This window comes from Genypterus blacodes, unplaced genomic scaffold (assembly GCF_046128005.1).
Source record: "Genypterus blacodes isolate CSIRO-AG114 ecotype Tasmania unplaced genomic scaffold, CSIRO-AGI_Gbla_v1 ptg000032l_1, whole genome shotgun sequence".
Taxonomy (NCBI): domain Eukaryota; kingdom Metazoa; phylum Chordata; class Actinopteri; order Ophidiiformes; family Ophidiidae; genus Genypterus; species Genypterus blacodes.
This window is the reverse complement of record NW_027466845.1, coordinates 8,087,787-8,113,707: the sequence shown is the minus strand read 5'-3', so window position 1 is coordinate 8,113,707 and position 25,921 is coordinate 8,087,787. Positions and strand designations below refer to the sequence as shown.

Sequence of the window (25,921 nt, the reverse complement as noted above, 5' to 3'; positions counted from 1 at the left end):
CACGCAAAACAAATTCTTGTTCAAAATGCGAGATAAGGACCCATGAGTTCTTGTGGTGAATGTGAATTGAAAGTTGAATGATGTATACACCATCAGTCATTAAAAGATCAAACACTATATTTAGGCATTTTTGGTTAACTCTCAGAAACTATGGTCAGCATAAACATCTCAAAACAATCAAATGAGCCAAGATAAGTCGATTGAAGTATCCACCTGAGAATGAATTCAGCCTGGTCAGACACTGGACATACGCTCGGCCATTTCTTTGGCGTCTTTCTCCAACTAATTCATCCAGAGCCTCGCCAAACTAAAAATGAGTAAAGAGAAACATCAGCGACGGCTTGTCATTCATTAGGCACCTGTAACACATCACGCGTGTGTGTTTGTGTGTGTGTGTGTGTGTGTGTGTGTGGCGTTCCTGGCTCAAGTGTGGCGTGCAAGACGCATGTGTTTTCAACATCCAGCAGGTTGTGATTTCCTTTTTCAACGACAGCTCTTCCCAGAATCAAGATGCCCTCTGATAGTGGAAAGCACATGCTTACCAGATCATTTATGTTTTGAAATGTTCTCAGTCTCTCCTTCACAGTGTGGATGTGGTGCAAACTAAAAATGGGCACAAATGACTGCATTTTTGCATCAGATCACAGCTTTGTATTTAAGAATCTTTTTAAAATGGAAGCTCTCAGATGGAGTCGATATATGTGTGTGTGCGTAAATATGTGTTTTCTGATTCAGGAGTCTAATTGGAGCGATTGGAGCGATCCATAGCTGGAGCATTGGCACTGTGTCAAGACGTTTGCACATATTTACACATGTACAGTACATAGTGTGCTGGGTAAACAGAATAATTTGTATTACTAAAGTTAGAATCATTGTTACTTTGCCAATGAGGTTATAATTGTACCTGTGTTTGTTTGTTTGTTTGTTTGTTAGCAGAATTACTCAAAAAACCCTAAACACAATTTTTGTTGGAAGGTGGGACGTGGCTCAGGAAAGAACCTATTCAATTTTGGCAGATAGAGGATAAAAAAAATCACTATAAAAAAGATCAATTGATACTGTCAAATAGGCAGTTCGTCCACATTTTAGTCAATTTCTCCTCAAATAAAACATCAATATGAATGAAAAACAATCAGGCATATTTATCCCATGAGATCACCATGAGGGGCAGTTTGCTTGTGTTTCAACTATCTTGGACAAGTGACAAAAACAAGTCTGAATTCATTTTGACTGCATTGGGCTCCATGTGTCAGCTTACTGTTTACTTACTGACTGACTGACTGAACAGATCTTTAAATGAAAACGTTTAGGAACAGTTTGTCTTTGGATCCAGTGAGTGTCTTGCCTGCGGGACAAAGGAAAGACAGCGGTGGCATGAAAAGGGATCAGTCAAAGCCCGGACCTCCTGCCTATGATCTGGAACATTCAGTAATATGAAGCAGAGACAAGGATCACACTAAATCAGTGACCTCAATGACTTTTAATTTGTTTTTTGTTTTTCTAACAATCACATGTTTGGGATTAGTTGAGTTAAATATCATTAGAGACACAACCAGTCTCTCCCTCCCTCTCATTTGGATTCCACAGCATTATTACGGATCACGTTGGGTATCTGGATGGAGCTTGCATGAAGCCACATGTGAGCCCAGATGTGATGCACCTGTATGCAGGACACATGAACAGCAGTGACAGCTGTTGCTGGGCTGCACTTCACTCCATATAGATTTATATGAATCAGTTTTGTCTACTGTTTGTCTCAAGTGTAATTTCTGATGTATATTTATGAGCTAGCTGCTTGAGGGTTAATCAAAAATGCTAGAATATGCGGTGTGACAGGCAGTGTTGTGGTCTATTCTGCATGAAGGCGGACAAAATCAAATCTGAGGCAGTTCTTCATCCACGATCTGTCATCAGAGTTCCCAAAAATACTTACCGTGCAGTATAAAATCTTGTTTTGGCCAGTTGGGCTGTCAGGAGTTCATACAGTCTATTCAACAAGTCCTGTTGAAGCGATAACCGATGACGCTGTCTAACGTTTACCACTGGGCATCTTGGGTTTATTTTCTTTTGAACCAGTCTGCGGGGCAAACAAACAGTCTTCCTGGACTGTTACAAATACGGATATTCCACTGAGCATGAAAGGCTGCACAAAAGCCAAATGCAATGTTTATCAAACCAGGACAAATCCGACGGCGAAGCACACCATGGATTAGCCAAGAAGCAGAGGAGCGCAGTGAGAAGTGGGCCGGGAAAGACGAGACGGAGCAGTCAGTGTTTATGGCGGAGAGGCGTAAGAGGCTAGCCGCTCGGTCCCAGCTGCTGCCTCTCCTGTCTATGCTTATCCAGCCACTGCGCGATCTGCTGCTTCAGCTCCTCGTTTGGCCTGATCTGGTCCATGGTGAGAGGGCTGCGGTTGAAAGGGTCTGTCTGGTCGCTGCGAGGGGGGGAGGAAATCAATGGTTCTTTATCCTGACTGCTGAGCTTCACAGGAATGACAGAGAGTCTGATTTTTTGGGTGAACTCACCTGAGTAGATGCCTTGCTATGGTCGAGCGGTCGACCGTTACACTGGAGGATGGGAGAAGAACAGGATCCAACATCAGCGTGGACATAATCGGGTCCAAGAACTCATCTGGAGCATCTGCATACGTCTCCTCTTCCTGCTGCTGTCTGTCTGCATGGGACTGAAACAGAGACATGAGCAAGATCACTTTACAATCTTTTAACATCTTTAGACTACAATGTATACGGATGATATGAATAGGTGTATCCTTGCAGTATCTCTGGATGTCAAAAGCTTCCAAATCAAATTCTACTTCTACCTTTATCTTATCAGCGAGGAGGCCAAACGCCAAGATCATGTCTCCAGGTTTGTTGATCTTCTTCAGGACTCGAACAGTTTGGGAGAAGAGGGTGGGAGAGTACGACCGGCCGTCCTTTGGGACCGTAGCACAGAAATTCTCCTCATCACTGGCAAAGACGAACACAAACATGATTCATGAGCGTCTGCAGGCCAGCACATGAGCTTTACTCACATATCTTGAAGGTATTTTCCACATGTTTGTCTGTTCATCTCCGGTAACAAGAATAGCAACTTCTGTGTTTTCACAACGCACCCCAGGTTCAGGTAGATGGTGCAGATGTCGGAAACGAGCTGCTGAGGCTTGAAGTCAAACTCGCTGAAGTCTTTGACCTTCAGGGCGCCCATCTTAGGACCCACCAGGTGCTGCAGGAAGTAGTTGAGCATGGAGATGATCCTTTCAGCCAGGAAAGGGTGCACGAAGATGCCCTTGATCTCTGGGAATGAAGAAATCTCAGAATAAGTCAAATAGGGTGAGGACACAAACATTGAGGAGTATCTCACATGACCATCTTTCCCATCTGACCTGACGTGAGGAAGGCCAGTGTGCCGATGGTCTCGTTGGACATGATGTTGTGGAAGCGTCCCAGCTGTCCAAACATCTGCAGACTGGACTCCTTCTCTCTTCGGGCGTCGGGGGCCAGGCTCTCCCACTCGCCTCGATCGCGCTCCAGCTGCAGAACCTTGATTTTACTCAGGTACTTGAGAGATAAGAGGAGAGCGAGCGTCAGTTTTACTTTGAGTGTGAAGCTCCAAAGAGGAAAAGATTGAAGTCAGAGATGCTGCATTTCTGGTCACGGGCTATGATTTAATTCCGAAACCTTTCCATTACTTGTCCTGCTCCCGAAACAACGTATTAAAGCCCCATTTGGAGCAGTAAGGTCTTCAACAGGCCAACGTGATCATACCCACTGAGAATTAGTTATCACATGCTACCAAATTGAGAAACCTTGCTGTGCATCTTCCTTCCGCCTACATCTCTCAGCAGATAACCAGACATTATTAAACATTCGCCTGGCATCGCTGCGATGACTCAAGCGAGTTGTTGCCAGCCGTAGTCTAGCAAACTTTACCAAAATCCGTATTTGCGTAAGAAGCGGGATGTTGTGTCATCGCAAACACACCATACTGGCTCCATTTCTATCTTTGTTTTTCATCTCAAGTTCTGGCTTGACTTGACAAGATTATGATTGTTAGGAAATGATTCTGTGGAAATTTTTGGGGATATGTTGAAACATTTGCAGAGCTGGGAAACACAGTCAGTATTGGAATCAGTATTGGAGGAAGGTGGTGAATGCCAAAATGTCTTGTAGTCTCACCTGAATCGCCTCATCCAGGAGGAAAATGGCATCGTTCATCAGCAAGTTGAGGTACCTGAGGAACAGAGGAGCGTTCATGGCCTCCAGGTTCTGGGACGCGTAGTCTGCCAGACGCTGAAATGAGAGACGTTTGGCAAATTGAATTTCATGCTGGGAACAAGCTGCTTCATAAAATACAGTTCTGGACTGCTTGTTTGCCACTTCATCAACAAAGTCCCCACAGCAAACCAAACCATGACACTATACAGCTCATTTCTCTTTGCTTCTTCCATGTGGACGTCCTTCTGACATTCACATACAGACAGATGTGTGCGGTCATTCTACAACTTCACGCTTCCATAACCGTTTGTCTGGGAAGCACTGAATCATCATGGAGGCGTCTCTACATGTTTAAAGACTGCTTCCTACCTTGATGCTCTCTCTGTAGGCGTCTTTCCCCCACATGAACTTGAGGATGGGATACATGGGCCTCCTGTAGTTGAATTTCTGCTCAAACTGATGAGGATCACCTGGAAAAAGAAAAACAAAGAAAAACCGAAATAAAGTCCAGTTTTGTTGGAAGCTGTTAGTTTTCAGCTCGTGCCACCTTCGACTCTTCACGTGTACAGGTGCACACACACAATTCATCTCACCAGGGATGATTTATAACTTTATGACAAGACCTGTGTATTATCTCAGGGCAGGAGAAGAAACACACACACACACACACACTCCTGCTGTGTTCCCAAAATTCAATACTTTTTATTTCACACTGTGACTATGAACGATGACGTTAAGGCCAAAACAGGATCTTTAGGAGATTTCCTGGTACCTCTTTTCCAGCGACGGTGTTTGTAGATAGTGGAAATGCAGACCCTATACAGTCTACATGGTTGTTAGCATGAAAAGCATTGGTGCAGACTATAGAATATCCTTCTTATAGTTGTTCAAGAACATGCCTACATTATATCCTTTACCTGTGAACTCAATGTCTACAAACACAGTGATGAGGGCCTCGGCCAGCTGAGGCGCGTGTCTGTACGAACAGAAGACTCTCTCGCGCTGGAACACGATTGGCTGAGCAGCGCCGGGAGCTACTGGCTCCATGTGGGGCATCACCGCCTCCAAGACCTCTGCCAGCTTTGCCCTTAGGTGTGGGTTCTTCAATCTAACACAGAAACGGGATAGAAAAGGCACCATATGAGCTCCACTGGCCCCTTAAGAGTTACACATGAACAGACATGAAACCCTCTGTTATGTACCTCTCTACATTTCCCATGAAGACAGTAATGAAGTTCAGGATCTGCTCCAGATTTTCAGATGAGGACTCCAAGATGTCGTCGGCGAATCGACGCAGGAAGATAAAAAAATCTCCCAAGTTCTCTGCGAAAAATTCTGACAAAAAAATAGAACTTGTGCTTAACAAGGAGCAGGACTTGTGTGTTTGGCTGCGTTTGTGTCGTACTGGCAGATGTGACCTACCTGGTACATAGCAGAGCATAGTACTTTGTAGTGTGGGCAGGGGAAAGCTTAGTGCTACATGTTCTGTCCCCTGGTTCCCCATACTGAGCTGCACCAGGAGAGCAGCTGTGGAAGCTTGGAGGTTAAGGCAGCATTGCAGCATGGCCGGCTGCGTGGCGGCAGCTTTGGTCGACAGATAAACAATCATCAGACGTTCAAACTGCTCCAGCAGCTGCTCTAACATGGGATTGCCTGAACGCTGGGCTTCCTGCCATGTAACCTGGAGCCGGTGGAGAGACTGGTTCATCTTCACCATCTGCTCGTGGAGTCTGCAAACACGCACATTATGCATTCATATAGGCACAAGAACACACAGAAGAAGACACACACACACACACACACAGGTGAGCGTGTATGGTGGTCCACTACGTTCCTTTGATCTGTGTCCATTTCTGTGTGTGTGTGTGTGTGTGTGTGTGTGTGTGTGTGTGTACCTGTGGAAGCCGAGATGAAGAGTGAGCTGTGTGAGGATGAGGTTTTCAGTCAGCAGGCTGTAGGACTTAGCAGGATCCACTCTCTGCTGAGGGGGCGCAGGGATCAGACAGGTTTCCTTGTCCAGACCTTGTGAAGGAGACAGGTGATTGTAATTCCAACCAGCGGCGCCGCATCAACGCTGCTCTTGCACATTAAAGCAGGGATATAACATTTTAAGAGAACAGTTGCCGAAGCCCTCGCACATCTTACCTCTGGCGTGTACGTTGCGATTGTGCCTCTCCTCCTCGCTGAGTTCTTTGAGTGCACAGTAGGAAGGGTTGAAGGTGAGTAGCTTTGGCGAGCGCGGCCTGCAGAAGGGCTGGCACAGCTTCACCAGCGCAGCACCCAGGTTCAGGAAGAAAGCATCCGAGGCGTACATCTGGAAAAAGATCTCAGGCATCTGATTGGCCCATATCTTGGCACGGCCGGCGTTGGCTTGCAGACAGCTACCCAGCCAGGAGAGGAGCAAGTGACGTGTCTCGCCAGAGCGCTGGAGCAAGTTCTTCAGGATCTGCTGCAGCTTGTCGTGATACTGGGACATAAACTGACAAGCAAAGGAGAGAGAAGCAGTGGTGACTCAGGGATTTTAGATGGCAGCCATTCCCTTTAGTTTCAGGTTTCCAGGATGTTTTGATGGGTCCGAAACATAAGCGATGTTAAAGCGTGATTATGATACGTCCACTAGAGGGCAGAGCGATAATTAAATGATTAATCGAGAGCGCTGTGTGTTCACCTGGTGGATGTTTGCCTCTTGGACCTTCGTCTCCTGGGCGCTGGAGTGGGAGGGGTTCAGGAAGTAGCCGTGTCCCTCGACCACACCTGGAGTTTTTAACAGGCAGGAGACGCTCAGCACCGCCCCCAGCAGGCTTTTCTGATACTGCAAACCATTAGTCGGGTCTTTGGGTTGGATGTGTTCCACCAGCACCTAAGAGCGGAGGAGAGGATCATGGCAGCAGCTTAGGTTGATGCGATAGCTGTATATTTTATATTACTTCATAACTGGTGAGCCCGGCGTGTGTCCTCACCTTAGCGATGTCTTTATTGTGGCTGAAGTAGAGGAGAACATCTAAATAGGAGTAGAGGGCAGGCTGACACAGGTCCATGTCTTTGATGCGCCCAAGGAAGATATCGAACACCGGGCCCATCACCTCCTCAAAGGTACGGACCTCGTGCTCAGACAGCAGGCCAGCGATGACCTCCTCCAAAAACTCAACCATCTCCTCAGGTTCTGAAATAGATCAGGACTTTGTAAGAAATGATAGCGGAAGGAAGGAAGGAGAAGAGAAGGCGAGGCGAGTGGACAAACGGCAGGTCCTACGTGTTCTGAAACTCTCCAGCAGCAGGTCCAGGAGCTGCTCGTAGATGTTCTGGCTGACGTAGATCTCCGGGGTGAGCAGAACGGTGCACATGTTGGACACCGTCAGGTTCTTACAGCGCACGGCAAACGACAGCAACTTCTCCGGCACCTTTTTCACCTGCAGCGCAGATTTGTGAACAACACGTGAGAAGAGAACAGGTCAAGCTCTGATCTAGATGACCCACATTTAGTGAGGATTTAACCACTTCCACCAGTTCATAAGAATAACAACATTAATGAAGGACTGTAGGACCTCTTCCTTGGCCCTCTGGTAGCAGGCATAGAGGTACGGGACTGCACACTTCTCTCCGGCATCGCGGTCAGCCGACAGGTTCACCGCGCTGCAGGAGGTCATGTAAATGAGATGGTTTCCTGGCTCGAGTAGCAGCAGACGATTGAACAGAGCCTGGAGGAGGAACAGCACAGACCCAAACCGTCCACATTAGACACCCTGTTCATTTGCTTTATTTGTTGTGGCGCTGACTTAAAGGACAGTTTTCTTTAAGCTTAAATCCTGTGACATCATTGTTTGTATGTCGTGGCCCCGAGGGGTGCGTAAGTGTAAACAAGACACGGAGAGAAAGGAGTTGCGACATGTTCATTGTCATGGAGAGCGGACGAGTGTGGCGGCGTCTATTGTCAGGAGAGTGATGGCGGCCGACCTGTTCTATGTTATCCATATCCAGCCAGTCCTGCCCATCCAGATCGGCAGCCATCTCCTCCAGGTACACACAGCGCGGAGGGATCCCATTACCTCCTCTCAGATTAGGGTCACCTGGGGAGGTAAGGAGAAATCAAATCAAATCAAATTCTTCTCCCAAAAAAGTATGAAGCTAAAAAGCAAACCAAGCAGGACGAAGAGCGTTTGAGAGTTAAAACAACAGAGCGCTGGAGTTCTGTCTGGAGGATGAAATGAGCCGAACGCGTCTTTGTTTTGCTTTATTTCACTCAGACTGAGGTGGCCAAGGAATCCATTACAGGGGGAGAACAGGGGGCTTTATTCTGCAATTCCTAATCACCATGACTCATCTGTGAGCGCTCTCAAAGGAGGACGGAGCAGCCGGCTGACAGTGATACAGTGTGTGTGAGGTCAGAGACGTATGAGTCGGCGGTGAGTCATCGGTTACTTACTGCAAACTTTAAATTGGACTTTCAATGATGAACGGCGCCGTGCAGTACAAATGAGAACAAAAGATGAGATACAAGTGGTGTTATTGAAATGGAGCGCAGTTCCAACAGCGGGCACTTTTCCTGCTGCCTCACTTCTTTCCCAATTGAAGCAATGAGCTGTTAATGGGTCAACACAGGTCACCTGACACCACTCTGTGAATCCCCTCAGTGCATCTTCAAAGGTCCATTACAACGCAATAAAGACATTACATGCATATGTTCCAAGCAATATTGTAAAGAACATAATGCGACGGAGAGCTGCATAAACTGAAGAAGAGCAACATTACCCACTAGTTAACAGCTTCTGCAGGCAGACGTGATTGCGCAACTCAGAGAGCGGCAGGGTATCTGATTGCATGTAAACACACTGAGGGAGTGACCGGGTTGTTGGGTATAATTGTGTGTGTCAATGGCACTAGCCGGAGTTTAAACAATCAAGGATGAAGGAGAGGACAGGTCAACAACACGCCTTTTGTTTCAGGTGCTTGTGCTCCATATTCAACCGTTAGACATAAAGATAATGAAGTGCTTGTTTGTTGGACCTGTTGACTGAAGACTTTGGGGGGTTTTGTTGAAGTTAGAGGTCAACGTCACTTACTGTTGTCAAGTGTGATGAGGAATATTCTCTGGATCATGTGGTTGACATTGAGTTGCTCGCACAGCTCCTGGCGAGAGCGGAACGAGCGGCTGATCTCCGCCACAGAGTCGTCATTGTCGTCCACGCTGTCCGACACCGAATTCTCCGACTCCGACTGGCTTTCACCAGAGTCCTCCACTGCCGGCGGTGAAGATGGAACCGTGGGGATGAAGAAAAGACAGAGAACGTTAATGCGGATTAATAGTTTCTGATGTAAACTCCTCAAATAAGCAGCGACTGGAATTAAGTGGGTGACAGAGGCGTGGACGACTCACGTGGTGCCTCAGCAGACGGCTGCGGTGGTTTCTGGCCTGATGCAAACTGCTTGGCATCTGCCAGTGAGCTGAAGAGGGCGGCGAAGGGGTTGCAGGAGATGTTCTGGTTGTTGTTGCCCTGGTCAGTCATGTCCCTGGGGCTCAGCGCTCACTCCATCCAAAATCCCGGCCCTGAAGGGAGCAACACAGCTCGTCTGAGTGAGGGGGGACGTGTTCACATTCATGAGTTCGCCACAGTCGTCTGCAACGCTGAAATCATCTTCAGCTCATCTTCACCGCAATCATACGGTGCAGACATCCACACCTCATCATCCACAGCAGGCCGGTTGATTACATCACTCTGTTCACAGATGCATGCAAATCACATCCCTTGAGCCGTCACATAACCCTGTTTGACATCCAAATTAGGTTTCGACATAAATTATATTCAAATATGACAGCGAGACAGAGAACGAGAGAGACAGGGACAGAGACACAGCGAGAGACAGAGAGAGAGAGACAGGGACAGAGACACAGCAAGAGACAGAGAGAGAGACACAGCGAGAGAGAGAGAGAGAGAGAGCGAGAGACAGAGAGAGAGACAGAGACAGGGACAGAGACACATCGAGAGAGAGAGAGAGAGAGAGAGAGAGAGAGAGAGAGAGAGAGAGAGAGACAGACAGACAGACAGACAGACAGAGACAGACAGACAGACAGACAGCGAGAGACAGACACAGGGACAGAGACACAGCGAGAGACAGAGACAGAGAGAGAGAGAGACAGACAGAGACAGAGACAGAGAGAGAGACAGGGACAGAGAGAGAAAGAGAGCGAGAGACAGAGAGAGAGACAGAGACAGGGACAGAGACACATTGAGAGAGAGAGAGAGAGAGAGAGAGAGAGAGAGAGAGAGAGAGAGAGAGAGACAGACAGACAGACAGACAGACAGACAGACAGCGAGAGACAGACACAGGGACAGAGACACAGCGAGAGACAGAGACAGAGAGAGAGAGAGACAGACAGAGACAGAGAGAGAGACAGGGACAGAGAGACCGAGATAGACAGAGAGACAGACACAGGGACAGAGAGAGAGAAAGAAAGAAAGAAAGAAAGAAAGAAAGAAAGAGAGAGAGTAGAATAGAAATTCCATCACTCATCAGTCTGGGTGATTTCTTATGTTGCCTTCACATGTATGATGTAATAATATGCAACTTTAAAGCAGCAGGCTCAGTGAGGTTATAATGGGGTTACACAGGTCGACACGACACCTGATGAGGAATGGATGTAAAACCATCATTCAGGGTCTCTGAGAATCTGAGAACCTGAATCAAAAGTTTCCTCGCACATAAACAAGGTGACCCACACACACAACACAGCGTCTCCTCTCTGACAAACGTTGGCGAGGTTCAGCCATTTTTATTTCTCAGGCAGCCAGATGCTGAAATGTGAACACACCTCCAGCAGCAGCAGGAACTCGGCCTGCTGCCATTAGAGAGAGGATACGACTTATTCAAATGCTGCTGAAGGACTTCTTACAAAATCTCACACAGAGAGAGAGAGAGAGAGAGAGAGAGAGAGAGAGAGAGAGAGAGAGAGAGAGAGAGAGAGAGAGAGCGAGAGCATTTTGATCTCAACTCCACTTGCACCAATGTCATTCATAATTGATTTTAATGAGCTTTTCCAGGTAAACAAGTCTCATCCTTATATTACAGACTCCTCTGTACCTTCAAAATCACCAGACAGAGAAAACACAACAACAACAACAAGCAGCAGCAAACACAAGGGAGGTCAAATACACATACATGTTATTGTCTGTTTCAATTAGCTTTTTAATTTGTTACGTTTGATACGTATACCCATGTTTGTTTGTGTGTGTATGTGTGAGTATAACGTAGATTTCTGTGTGATTGTATTTTTCCTATCATTTAAACCTCATTGTTGAACATTATCCCCAGTGTTTAGCCCCTTATGTGTAGTTAACCCTTCCTGACTGACGCGTTTAGCTCCATTCAGCCATCAGAGCATATATAAACATATAAACCATCATAAACACATGTAGCTTGTTATTGCTTCTTCCTGTCGTGTTGCTCCTGCACATATGGACTCGCTGTCATTCACACTAACCATGCCTGCTACCTGCCCACCCGCGCAGCTTACGCACTTTAAACAAGTCACAACACACCGAACGCTCCGTGTCAACACAGCAGCTCGCTAACAAACGAGCTAAACATTGTTAAGCTCATTCAAACGCCTTATGTTCGTCCCGTTAGCTACAGGTTAGCGAGTCAGCTAGCTAGCATCGTTAGCTACGGTGTGTAGCAGCTGGCTAGGCTGCCATGGGCTCATCGGGGCTGTATTTCAACATTATTTTCATTGATTACGCCGATGATTTGAAGTATTATCGATCTACGGCTTGTATGCATGTAACAAAGAGCGATGTCGTACCTGTTTGGCGAGCTAAACGGTGTGTTTTTAGAAAGTAAAGCCGCCTCTACGACACCTACAAGCAGCTCCTCAGTGGATACGAACTGCGACGTCATCATAACGAGACGGAACGGATGCATTGGCTTGACGAAAACGGTATGAATAATAGTTATAATGATAGAAAATAAAAATGAAAACAATATTAATAGTATTTTTAAAAAACTCACACGATCACACGATAATATGTGTAATTTAATAATTTTTCATAAAGCTATAATTTAGAAATACGCCATAGTGGTGAGATATATCACTGTCGAGTCAGGCTTCAGAAGATCTACAACTGTAAGGTAAAGATTTATCTGTACTTAGGAAAAATAACGTTGACATTTATCAGCATAGTTTGACTTTACTTTAATCTCTCTCTGCGATTCTGCTCGGGTGTGTTGCATTACTGCTACTATCCAGCAGAGGGCAGAAGCGGGCTGAGACTGTGAGCCTGTCAAACCTGATACATGCTGCTGTTTCTGTGTGATGGAGTTTGACCTCTAATGTCATGGTGACCCCCTTGACCTTCATCTAGAACCTCTGTGAGGTAAGAAGGTTCTCTTGAACAAATAACAAAATCAAATAAAGATTTCTTCAACGTCGACTCGCATATTTACGAATTTCCAACCTCACCATTGCTCATCGTGTATGGAATGATTCACAATAATCCAATTTTCAAACTCTATATGTGGACTTTATCAGACTACAGACCTATAAATTGATATTATGGGTGCCGTAATTGTTTTTCTTAATCCGATTTTGTACTTTTTTTCTTCTTCCCATTTTCATATTACTATTGCGCACAGATCTCAATAAGACTGCCTTTTGTTTAGGGTTAATATGGTAAGACACATAATATTTGAGTGTGGTTATTCATGTATAAGAAATAATGAGATTCTATGGTTTATTGTTTCTGGACGTATATTAACATTTTCCTTTAGTGCTGCTCTGTACATATGGTTTAGCATGAAGTCCATCCTGCATCTCTGTTTATCAAGACTGAGAAACCATCTCAGTTTGTTACAGGAAATCAATAATGTCACCAATTACAATTCTATGCTACTAACTCACCTGCAAACTTCACACTACAGAGAAAGCGTAAACGTTTACATGCAACACAGCACAATGTTTTGACTCCGTTGTCAGCTTCTCAAACGTCAACATTCTGCACAATCAAGTGAAAACAGTAAATACTCAAACAGCAGCACTGAATTGTGATCTTTTATAACAAAGTTCCAGCAATCATCATCAGTCAAACAAGTTAACAAAGTAATACAGTTTGTGCCGAGCAGCCACACTGAACACCGAGTTACATAATGTTGTTTTACACACACACACTTACACACAGTTATTGGTCAATTCCAAAACTCTTCCAAAGATTATGGTCATTATTAAACATCTCCAAGGCTTTGACCAAACCTTGGGGCTATTTCATAATTTTTCATTTATTTTCATGCATTTCTGGTGTGTGTGTGTGTGTGTGTGTGTGTGTGTGTGTGTGTGTGTGTGTGTGTGTGTGTGTGTGTGTGTGTGTGTGTGTGTGTGTGTGTGTGTGTGTGTGTGTGTGTGTGTGTGTGTGTGTAAACCCCTGTGATAGGCTTGTTGGTACAGCTCCTGGACACGTCACACCCACTGATCACTTGGGGGTTAAGTACAGACATGAATGCAACACAATAGCTTTCTCAGTGTACATGATGACATACAGTGTTTGTTATGTAATCAGTCGCTTAACACATTTGGCATCTAGCCAAATTCTCACAATGTGCTTTTTTTTCAAAACAACATTTTAACACAATTACAAATTAGTGTTTGAACATTTCTTTCTCCGCCGACCCTCTTCCTCTCTTATTGCTCGGTGAAGTGACATCATCTGAGCTCATACAAACAAGCCTTCATACTCACATACTGGACTGTATAATGTGTCAGACTTGAAGGGATCACAGGAAACACAAATATGACAAATAAGGCATAAATATTTACAACTGCAGGTCCTGTGTTACAGGCAGTGACAGTCTGGGTTTAGTAAGGCTCAGCCCCTCAGTGAAATGTGTCTTAGTGCCCACTGGAGTCCTCTTTTGTTTCTAATGGCTCTTAATCATTGTCCGCACGGCAAACATCAGCTTCTTCTTCTGGGATTCCAGCTCAGGAGCGCCACCTGAGACTTTCCTCAGCTATTCTCTCTCCCGTCTCGACTCCTCCACAGCCAGCTGCTGGGTGTAAGCACTTTTTTTTTTTAACGGCCCCTTAAAGAGTCGTCGCTCCCTGTTATTTCCCATACTGTGCCATTTTGGTCCGTCGTAACCAGTCCCTCCAGAGGTTGATGGGTTTGTCCTCGTGGCTCTCTGAGCTCCATGTGGAGGAGGTGGAGGCTTGGCGTGACCAGGTGGAGGGTGACCTGCTGGGCCTGCGGAAGAAGGACCCGCTGTTTGGTGGTGTGGGCTTCTTCTGAACCTGCTCCGACTGCTGCTGAGTCCTGAGCTGCTGGTTGATGATGATCTGGATGTCGTCCTGCAGGCGAGAGGAGGAAGAAATGAGGACAAAGTACAGCTGAACTTATATACTACTTGACTCAGAATGTGTTTTTGTTCCTTTAACCAGAATGACATACAGCATGTCTTTATGTATGCAAAATATATTTTGGTATATGATCTGCATCATCTTCCTCCAGCCTGTGGAGATCAGACGGAGACAGATGCCTCTGCTTGGCATCGTGACTCTGCAGCATGAAGGACTCGTACACAGAGACGCCTGTCACTCATTATCTGTCCAAACCGGACCGTGAGAGCTATGACCGCGTCTGCGTCTGACCTCCAAAAGGACACTAAAGCAAGAGACATCCATCTCCTGTCCTGTCGAGTTATAACCAAGGCTGAGGACGCTGAGGCTTTGTAAGCGTTTTCTGACACGTCGGGACTGAGACGAGTGGATCTGAGCGAGATAATGAGCCCACCTGCCAGGCCTCCAGCTCCTGCGACAGCTCCAGCTTACGTTGGATGGCTTCCAGTAACTGATTGTTCAGACACATCATGTCATTCTTACTTCTCAGCAGCTCGGCCTCCATCAGGTTTTTCCTGCCAGGAAAAGATAAAAAGTCACCGATCACTCTCAGAAGTCCAGCGTCAGCACATCTCATGTGCATGTGCAAACACAGATTCTACCTTGGCTGCAGGAGTTGCTTGGTTTTTTGCAGAATGTGCCAACAAAAAAGCTTACGCAAGATGAAAGTCAGGAGGTGTGGATGTGTTTTTTTTGCTTGCCAATAATTAATAAATAAATGGAAATTCTGCACACAGGACATTCAGTGGGGATCAGATCCAAGTCTCCCATTTAATTAAACTGACTGATCAACTGAATGGCATTATAATAGGGAGAAATGAGGATCAGCTTACTTGGCTATGGCTTCATCTCGGTCTCTGATGGCCTGCTCGGCCACTTCAGCTTGATTCTGCCCGACACACTGCAGCTTCTGCTTTAAGTCGCTGTTCTCCTCCTGCAGCTGGTTATTCTGGAGGACAGATGAGTTCAACGTTACTTTAAAAAGACTCAAACTTCCAACAAGTCAAACAATATAACAGAGGCGAGCATTGCCGGGCGTCGCCCTCCTGGACGGACGCGTCCATTCATCGCTGGGTTACCTGATCTCTCAGCTGTTGTGCCGCGTTCACATTCCCACACAGATCGTCCGTCCGGCCAACAAAAGCTTGATTCAGCTCCTGGACACAGACGTTAACAAAGAGATCAGGTGTCAGCCAAGCATTGCAGAGAGATTTACACCGAAAGGAGCTTCTGTTATGGTGGCCTATTTCTAAGGTGCTACTGGGGGAGAGGAGGCCGGGCCTGAAGATTTAGTTACAGTGATAATTTGGTGTTACTGCTCCAGATGCTCTGCCGACGCCGTGAGACACCATTGGACAATTACCGTTTGTGTGTGCTCGCTCATGGCAGATGGAGCAAATTACAACCTATGAACTGAATCCGCTGAATACACAAGGACACACAGTGTAACAGACGCAATGGATCCGACACAGAGCCTTCAGGTTTACACTGAGGGAGCATGTGAAGGTGCCAGTAAATGTCACCGTGCCGACTAACGACCACTAGGGGGCAGATAGCAAGAATGAATGAGTGTATAGGTGAGCCTGGATCCATAGAGTACTTCACTGGAGGAGATAGTGCACTTAATTAGATCATAAAGATGTCATATCCATACATTCTTATTAAATGTACGAGTCTTCAGTGATTTGTGAATGAACTTGAGCCTCTTGAGTTGGGAAGACGGGCATTAAATTAGCTATAAAGTGCTTTATGATCAGTTAAGATTTAGCGGTATCACTTTCTCATCATCCTGCTCTGTCCCACTCACTCCTGCTGCTGCTGGCTCACCTGAGGGTCGCATGCGTGCGCCAGGGTTTGGGCCACACCCAAATCGGTGACCTCCGGCCTCCCCGCATTGCTCCCTTCCCGGGTCAGCGGGCGAAGCACCTGAAGCACGGAGCCCACGTCTTGTGTTACCTAACAAAAGAGGGAGGGAACGTCTTCATGTTATTTACTGCGTCTCTTGAGAAGGATCAGTGTGCGTTCCAGACAATACTGGGAAAGTGCAGGTTGAATTTTATCAAGTGTTGACATTAAGACAGATAATAATTACTGATTACGGTCAAACGTGAGCGGCTCATGAGGCTGCTCCTCTTTGTCATGACATCACATGTTTACACAACAGGAGATGCAGGCGTGACCTCAAGTGTGACGATAATGCTGTGACGGTGAGGAATCTGATTTTGGGGCGCAGGCGAGCGGTGAGGCGAGGAAACTCTTACAAACAGGAAGTGCAGTGGCTGAGTTGTGGGTGCAGTGAGACATGAGACTTTCCTGCTGGAACCAAACCATAACAGCAGAAAGAGAGAGGAACGAGAACACGGCGCTGAGCTGCAAAGTTCTGTTTCCCGCGACGTTGCTTGTTATCTAAATGTTCCTTCGCTTCATGAATCAGGACATTCACACCTTTGCTGGGGCAGAGCGTCCTCGCTTTGAAACAGAACTCACACATCACGGCATGGACAAAATGTCCCTCCGCCACGTTCTGCTCTTCACGAACAACAACCAAGACCCCGACCGTGACAGAATTCACATGATTGTTACACTTTGAGGCCGATGGATGGCCGTGCATGAGACATTTTGATCAGAACCACCTCAGCTACCTCCTTTAAAGATGCAGAGGAGCAGCGGTTGTGAGAGCTCGCTCCTGATGTCTGAACTCCTCGCCCTAACCCTAACTTTGAGTCTCATGGAATAGAAACGTAAAGAACTAGGTACCTCTTCTCTGCAGACTTCTGGGCCCGCAGCGTCCATGCTGCTCTCCAGCTCCGACAGCAGCGAGGCGTCTCCAAGACTCTTGGCCTCCTGCAGCGACACTTCCTCCTGCAGCTCCTCCACCTGGGCCTGCAGCTGCTGCGAGCGACCCTGCGCCGCCTCCACCTGCCGCCTGGCCTCGGCTAACTGAAACCACAAGGAGGCGCACGCATGAAGAAACTCAACAAGAGTGATAAACTTAGCCGGTAAAATAAATCAAATCTGTGAAGCGTGAAGCAGAATGTTAATGGTGTGAAGCTCATGAATGTTATCAGCAGGCAGATCTTTCAGTGTTAACCCTCATTGTCACATGTGCTGTCAAAACATGAAGAACTGGTGTGAAACCCCCTACAAACATTCAGTGAGAGAGAAATCCTGACGTGCCACATTCCAGTCGCAACCACGACACGAAACTAACCGAACACGAGAGGAATCCAGATATGCAAGTGACGGGATGATGAGAGTGTTTTCACCATCAAGGCAGAGAGACGGACCGACACAAGCTGAACACGCCTTTGTCACACACACACACACACACAGACACACACACACACACAATAACATCTGTGTTTGTTTTCGACTCATCTTCCACAATGGCCGCCGCTACTGGTCCCTATTATGTAAAGAATGAGTTCTCGGGTTTGGCTTCCTTTTAGTTTAGTGATCATCAGTGTCATCATTGTTTAAATCCCATCTGAAATTGGTCATGTGATGTTGTTTTTCCTTGTAAATTGGAGCATGTTTGGTGATACTTGGTGTTCACGTTCCAGTTCAGGAGCAGACCAGTGGTTTGTAGATTGGACCCTAAGTGACCCAGAGAGCGATTAATGGAACACATGGAGTCTGGAGATCAGTTTAGGGTCGGAGGTCAGCGAGTAGTGGTTGTGGTTGTATGTAGTTAATGTGTGTATGTGTGTGTGTGTGTGTTTACCTGCTGACTGTGCTGCTGGCTGAGTTGGTCCTGCAGAGCGAGGCGTGTGTGTAACGAGGCCAGGCTCTCCTTCAGCTCGGAGTTCTCCTGACACACACTCTCCAAGCGCTCCTCCAGCACCTGTTCCTTCTGGGTGAGCCGCAAAACCTGAATGGACACACAAACACACACGCACACACGTGTTTTTATGAACATATTAATGAACCTGACTGAAAATGTCAACAATCTGACTTCAGATCTCCCTGATAAAGCTGCAAATTGGAACAAACTTCATGACATAACATCAGCTCAGCCAGATGGATAGCGTGTTCTGGTCACTCTGTCCTCGTGGATCCATCGTGTGCTAGCACTCAGAGTTCAGCTTCAGCGTTTTGTATTCAGTGTTCATGCACTATGTACAGGTGAATCTGTGTGTGTGTGTGTGTGTGTGTGTGTGTGTGTGTGTGTGTGTGTGTGTGTGTGTGTGTGTGTGTGTGTGTGTGTGTGTGTGTGTGTGTGTGTGTGTGTGTGTGTGTGTAGTAGTTACCTGCTCCCTCATGGCACTGATCAGCTCCTCATCCTGCGGCCTGTTGTGGCTTCCTTTCTGCTGGAGCTCCTGTTTCAGAGCCTGCAGCTCACTGGACATGGCTCTCTCCACCTCCATTGCCTAACACACACACACAGAAAATTCATCAGTGGAAAAAAGCTCAGGAAAAGCCTTGAATAGTACATGTGTGCATAACTTTGGGTATGGAGTCTTGCTCGAGGCGCAGGGTTTAAGGCCGAATTCCTGAAAACTAAAAATAACCGATTGAATAACAAAAGATTTCTCCAGGATCCAAATGTAATAAGTGAGACAAAGATGGACAGAGACAGTGAGAGACCGGGATCAGGTCTCTGAAATTACAATCTTTGGAGGTTTTCAGTGAATCGGCTAGAGGTCGACCGCGTGTTAAACGACATCATTTCAGTTTCAGACACAGAAGTATTGTTGTGCCGGATCTTTGGCCCCCGATCCTCACACTCCCTCGTCCTGCACTGGGACCCTGACTCAGCAGTTTGCCCACAGGCCCCTGTCAGGTCCCATCAGAGTCTCACAACACCAGATGAGAGGTGGAGGCCCGGTAGGCAGATGGAGCAGAGAGCAATTTCGGTGTTGGCATCATGACATCACCATGGCACATTAGACAACAATGTGGCGGGGGAGGGAAGGAGCGGGGGACAAACAGGAGGGAAGGAGCGCGTGTGTACGTGTTTATAGGAGTGTAAGAGGAAGTGAGGGAGGCGCATGCTGTAATTTATGGGGGAAGCGCAGGGTGGGGTGCGTGTGTGTGTGCATGTGTGTGTGTGATTGAGAGACAGGTTAAGTAGGCACTAATGGACAAAAACAAAACATAGCATGCAGACACAGTCGGGGGAGGGGGCGTAGGGGGGAGAGTGTCAGAAGAGGAACGCGTGTGTGTCGCCGTTATCCCTCCTGAGGGTCCACAATAGAGGCGGCGTCCCACTGAGAATGGGCAGAGTTGGGGGACTGGGATAAGGACGCCAAAGCTGAGGCACATGGAGCAGCTGACCCCGCCCCCCTCCCAGCTACAGCAGGGCCCCTCGGGGAGCGCGGCGTTCCCCGGGGACGATGGGATGCTGTGGGTATGAAGCGCAACATCAAAGGAGAGAATGAAAGATTTATATCTCTCTGCCACCTATATTGTCTTCTTCTTTTTGTCTGTGAGCGGCACGGGCAAAGGTCACGGCGGCTCCACTCCGTTTGAGCGTCCTTTTTTGAAATTTATTACAATAACGGAAATCCACAGCGAGTGATTTGTCACAGCTGCACGCTAAGCCGAGGGGAGGGATCACGGAACGCAGCAGGGGGTTAAACATTGATGCGTTTTTCATCTGCTGGCCCCCCCCTAATGTTCCAGCGTACTTATACATTTACAAACTCCACAAGGTTCCTGGAAATCCTGGAAAAGTCATGGAATTTTCAAAGATATTGTCATATATTCATCGTTCTTATTCTGATAAGGGGAAATACAGGTATCTTAATTTCAGAGGCGAGAACTAAATGAGAATGGAGATCGGGAGGCCAAGGCCAATAAGCTGCTGGGCATGTGTGTCACCATGGTAACATAGTCTCAGGTCACCTGTGGGCGACACGCAAGAATATTTGAATACTTTTACTCAAATCCTTAAAGCAGCACCCAGGGCTGAAGAATTGATTCCATAGGACCAAAGCTGCAGTTTAGCTCCACGCCGCTCCAAAATGTTGTTACTGAGATCTGTTACTGTTTATCCTTTTCCTTAATACTTACTGTAAATGACTCATGCCTGCCGGATGAACCGCTGATGGGAATACATACGGAACGATCCTTACTTCTAGCTTATCTCACTGTGTTTACACTCCCTTTTTTCCAATCCAGCATTCCTGTGAGTTCAGACCTGTTTATGTTTTGTAAAACTTACATTATTCTATTGATTCAATATCTAAAAAGGGGTATATACAATGTTTGAATATCATATACATACTGCATATACATTACAAACACTGGATTATACCACAGGACCAAAGCAAAATGCCTTACAGTGGGCAAAGGTTTAGATTTTTGTTTGTGATTTGTACATTTTTGGCCGGGAACCTCCCTGTAAACGCATTCAAGTAACAAATTACCTAAGTGAAGGATCAGCATCTAAAACTCAACATGTCAATGCGTAACGTAAAGCATTTTCACAGGATTTAACCCTCTGGAGTCTAAAGTCACTTTTGTAATTGTACTATTCATCTTTATTTTACCACCTTATAAAAGAAAGCAATCAGAAATGCGAAGAGAGGGACTGATCACATGACCATCAAATGCCGATTCCTTTCAAAACTATAAATTTCATTTGAAAATAAATTTTCTCTTTTCTAGGTTTTTGTTTTTGGGTTGAATTTCCATTTTATTTTTAAATTCATAGACATTTCCTGAAAAATGTATAAGGCTGGGCAGCTTTCAAAAGTGATTGACTAAAGAGTTAATCAAAACCCAAACTTGCTTTTAAAGATTGGCCACAGTGCAACCATGTGATAACCTGGCACAGGCTGCAGTGTTTTTAAGTAACAGCAGGAGCGAGGCGCCACAACTCCCATATTCAGGGAGGATCATTGCTGGTAAACTAACAAATTCATCCTCTCTAGTTTCTGCACAGAGACACCGAAGGCCTACTCGTGATTTCTGCCGAGCTCTGGTTACAATCTCACAGCGAGGCTCGAGTGTCCCAACAAAACAGGGCCTTAAACAATCAGGACACACACACACCGAAGTCCAGTCTGTGTAAGTCTGGGTAAAGATACAGTTATGGGCGTGGCCTGTAAGAACCCCCCAACAAACTCACAGATGCACTCACCGTACCGGGCAGCGGTGCAAACCCTTCAGAGAGAACCACTCAGAACCCATTCAGAACCCTGTGTAAACCCACGGAGCCATGGAACACCTTTGTCACGCTCCTCTGCTTCCTCTCTTCAAACACACAGGCTCTACTCTATTGTCAGATTTTCACGACTGCACAGAGTCCAGCGCCACACGGATCTAATGCCCGGCAGCCAAATAAAACTTCCTCCACTTCCTCCTCCTCCTTCCCGATTCTCAGGCGGCTTTTTTTCATCTAAATTGACTTTTTCCTGAAATTTGCATCTCTGTGGGGACTCTGTGTCCGGCATGGTTCATTTTTAACTTATGCCGTTTCATTGTATAACTTTGCAGCAAGCACGAAGCCGCTGCTACAACCAAGTGTTTGGTCAAGTGTAACCCCGCACGACACGTCACAGCTTTCATGTCCTGCAAAACGATCCCTGACTTCCTTCCTTCCCACGGCTGGAAAAGTACTCGCAACTGACTCAAGGTTGTCCAACTTTATGATCCAATCAGCTCCTTTGAGTTTCACTGATAAGACGCCATAAAAGATGTCACTGTGGCGTTCTGGCAGTGAAGTCCATAAATACTCCACTGGAACATACGCAGTACAATTTGATAAGTATTTGAGCTCGATTTGCCTCTTTGAACTGTAACTCTTCCATCCATATCTTTCTAATTCCCCACATCAATTTTGCTAAACTTTAACTTCTTCTCACAGGACATACTGCTTGCTTTGCTCCGCGACCTAAATCAAAACAAGGTCTTGACGTTGGCTCTCCCTCTTGTTTACATATCGTTTCCATACAAACCGCGCATGGGTGCTTTGCTTGACGTCAGTAAATCTTTTGTAGCTCCTGCACTGCTAGACCAAATTCACCTCTGCCTCAGTCTCTCCGGGACGGAAGGTCTCTTTTTAATCAACGCTTTATTGCCCATTCTCACACCGTAAGCATTTTCACCCTGGCCTCGTTAGGAGCCTTTTAACAGTCTGCGTCTGCGGCCTTGTTATAGCACAGATTACGCCAAGACATACTGATACGTGAGCGGATTGCATAGGACATTGAGTTTCAGCGTGCGGATTGGATGACAGCCTATTTTATTTAGTTTGACTCATGCCTGCAGCATTGGAGGGTGCTTGTTTCACCACAGCTCAGGTTCTTGCACCTACAAACCTGCCCTACATTACAAAAACAAACCCTATTTTGACACATTTAATCAGTGGTTCCCAATGCTGACCCTGGAGTTTAATGAGGTATATCAGCTGAGGGTTAAGCAGGGAAAAGTGTGAAATGGTGCAGTGCAGGGGGATCAGGGCTGGGAACTGCTGGTGTAGACAGACATATGCTTCCACCGGGACAAACTGAAGAACTAGGCTGGACGTCCACCAAGAAATCAAACACCAAAACCACGACCTGGGTTTGCTTCCCAGTCGTGGTTTTGGTGTGTGATATCTAGGGTTTGATTTTAACTTCGAGCCTAATCTCCTGGTTCTTTTGCTCTGCCTTTATGTTGGGTCACTCACGGTGTTGAGCTGCTCTCTGAGGCGTTGGACGTGTTCCGAGTGATCCAGTTGGGTCCGACTCTTGTCCTTCTCCGCCTCGCCGAGGGCCTGAGTGAGCTGCTCTACCCGGGCACTCAGCTCCTTCACATCCCTCTCCAAGTCCCCCACCTGGCTCTCCCACTGGGTCTCGCAGCCCTCCAGCTTCAGCCGCAGCTCATGCCTCGTCTGTTCCAGCTCCTAAACAGGGGGGGGGGAAGATGGAAGGTTTAACAGGTGATAGAGGGAACATCTATGCGAGGCAACACAGGCCACAGAAGTCCATATTCTATACAAGCAAGCAACTAGTAACTCATCCAGTCCTGTAAAGGATCATGGGTAATGTGCAACAGGTAAGATCACGATACATGATACTGTGTCTGAGGTTGTTCGTTAGAGATAATGTATAGTCATTGGGTGATAATTGTGAAATAAACCCTAGATTCCATAGCACTGGAATCTCCCGTGATTCCGTGTCTACCTGAGGCTACAGCCTTACGTAACTTTGTAAATGACTTGGCTCCGGGCCCAGTGTGACCTAACGCTGTGATACAAGTCATGGTCAAACCTGATTAGATTTAAGATTTAAGTGTCAGATAAACAGCAATGAGGCCATTTCTTATGGTGCCATAGCTACTCAGGTGTGTGATAACAAACAGTGACTTCATTTGTGACACACTTCTGGTTCTGGTATTTGAAGGCCTCTAGTCGTACGACCGTGTTAGATTGATGTGTTATTTTCTGTTTAAAAATCGACATAAATCCCCTTAAATTCGGAATCTATGAGCTTCACAACCACACAGATCTCACATTGTGTTTGCTGTGGAAACAAACTGCTGACTGTAAGTTGGCGTTTCGTTGCGACTCAGTGCGATTCTACAACTGCAGGTTTTCCCAACTGCTTGTGATAACTTGCATTTCCAACAAACATACCTCTACAGTCATATCACTACAGTTAAACCACGCAGAAAACTATGGATGCGTACGCTGTGGAGTCACCATCACACAAGCTGCTCCTTCAGAAGACAAAGACTGAGTGCAGTGTGTACACAGACACACTTTCCTGGTACATGATGGGGACATTTATTTATGAGCCTGCTGAGACTGAATCTTCACTTGTATGGAGCTCAAGCCGGTTTTTGTGGTTATAAAAGAGCTGTTTAATGTGTGTATATATATAGATATTCAGAGATGCAGTATATTTGCCGTACAATCTGGAACCACATATCTCTTGTATATGTTATTCTACAGTTTTCTGAAGAAGATTCACAGACTGTACAACCATTTCCTTCACACCTATGTTCTGACTACTTTTCATTTCGCTTTTCACATTTTTTGGCGTAGATGCTGATGAGGTTTGACGTTTGTAAAGGGTCATTATTGATGTTTTTGCGCCTCAGGCTGGGAAAAAGGAAACAACTTCTCCACTCGCTCGCTCACTCACTCACTCACCTCCAAAACGTTCTCAAAAAAAGTGTCCCCCAACAACAAATCCGAGTTAAAATCGGTTGGATTCAACCTGATCCGTCCTCTTACCTCCACCTTGTCGGAGTACTGGTCGTGCAGTTTGTCGCTCTGCTCCTTCAGCTGGCGGTTCTCGAGGAGCAACGCGTTTCCCAGCTGGGCGGCCAAAATAACCTCTTCCTCCTTTTGTTTCAGGGCAGCCAGAAGTTCATTCGGGTCCCGGTAATCTGCTATTTCCTCCGCGCCGTAGTCAAAGTAGAAGTCTTCTCCCAGCTGCTCCATGCTCGGCGCCTTCAAACCCCATCCGTCCAGCCGATCCATGACCGCTTTCAAGTACCAGCACAGGTCTCGCAAGAAGAGCGTCGAAAAGTGGATCAAACTACTGTACTATCCATCCATTTACAGCCGCACACACTCCTGCTCCCTTTCTGTCTGTCTGTCTGTATGTGCGTGTGTGTGAGTGTATTTGTGTGTGTGTGAGTGTGTGAGTGTTGTCTCAGTGAAAGTAGGCTGCTCCCTCTGTCAGCAGCAGATGACTGTTCGTCTCCATGGGGAGTTTCTGTCTCAGTCACCTGAGCCTCCACCTGTCCCGGCTCATCCTCTCTCACAATGGAGACGTGACGTCAGTAAAAAGACCGCAGCCGCTTACACTCGGGGTGATTGATGAATTGTGAGCCTGAAACATATGTCGCGCATGTATAAAGAATGGTTGTGTCTATTATACTTATAAGTGTAGTTTGTTTATTGATTCTCTCTCTCTCTCTTTCTCTCTCTCTCTCTCTCTCTCACACACACACACACACACACACACACACACACACAATGACTTTATGCATTTCATGTTCACCACTTCTTTCTTTCCCAAACTCACTTTTTGATTCATATTGACCACTTCTCTGAATTGTAGAGTTGAAATCCTCCTCTGGATCAGGACTCTTGTGGGGTTCATATGTGTTTTGTATGATGGGCTATACAAATAAACTCAGTACCTTCTGAATCTAATATGATTAATAATATCAGGATTTGATTATTTGATTATTATTATTATTATTATTTTTTTTTTTAAGAAGTATAAAGGGATAAAACTCTTACAAGGTCCTTGGACTCAAACCAGACTGTATTCTGCACGTGTACATATTATTTTTCTCTTTCTAAACAACAACCCAATGTCACTCTGCCTCACATTGCACATGGACAACAAGTGCACCTTGGATGCAAGGCTGCATGCAT

At 46.3% G+C, this 25,921-nt stretch overlaps 2 protein-coding genes across 3 annotated transcripts; both read right to left on the bottom strand.

Annotated features, from left to right (window-relative positions):
* Positions 1-441: 441 nt before the first annotated feature.
* On the bottom strand, positions 442-12,102 carry ube4a (ubiquitination factor E4A (UFD2 homolog, yeast)). Its single transcript, XM_076146073.1, has 20 exons — positions 12,016-12,102; positions 9,592-9,762; positions 9,278-9,454; positions 8,172-8,284; positions 7,763-7,915; positions 7,471-7,627; positions 7,178-7,380; positions 6,886-7,077; positions 6,363-6,696; positions 6,113-6,239; positions 5,640-5,947; positions 5,420-5,552; positions 5,135-5,325; positions 4,587-4,687; positions 4,179-4,292; positions 3,386-3,560; positions 3,116-3,296; positions 2,822-2,969; positions 2,526-2,683; positions 442-2,434 (listed from the first exon to the last, which is right to left on the bottom strand). Exons 2-20 carry the CDS (start codon positions 9,719-9,721, stop codon positions 2,299-2,301), a joined length of 3,231 nt encoding a protein of 1,076 aa, XP_076002188.1. The 5' UTR covers positions 9,722-9,762; positions 12,016-12,102; the 3' UTR covers positions 442-2,298.
* A 1,145-nt stretch (positions 12,103-13,247) lies between these two features.
* On the bottom strand, positions 13,248-25,272 carry LOC142995487 (BICD family-like cargo adapter 1). Of its 2 annotated transcripts, XR_012961526.1 has the most exons (11): positions 24,764-25,272; positions 23,213-23,428; positions 18,846-18,965; positions 18,320-18,466; positions 17,353-17,535; positions 16,423-16,551; positions 15,675-15,752; positions 15,429-15,544; positions 14,990-15,110; positions 13,699-14,547; positions 13,248-13,653 (listed from the first exon to the last, which is right to left on the bottom strand). XR_012961526.1 is itself a non-coding variant. In XM_076146579.1 (10 exons), exons 1-10 carry the CDS (start codon positions 25,010-25,012, stop codon positions 14,305-14,307), a joined length of 1,602 nt encoding a protein of 533 aa, XP_076002694.1. In that variant the 5' UTR covers positions 25,013-25,272; the 3' UTR covers positions 13,248-14,304. The 2 variants fall into 2 exon arrangements, 1 of the variants encoding a protein (XP_076002694.1); XM_076146579.1 differs by having other exon boundaries at positions 13,248-14,547.
* Positions 25,273-25,921: the final 649 nt, after the last annotated feature.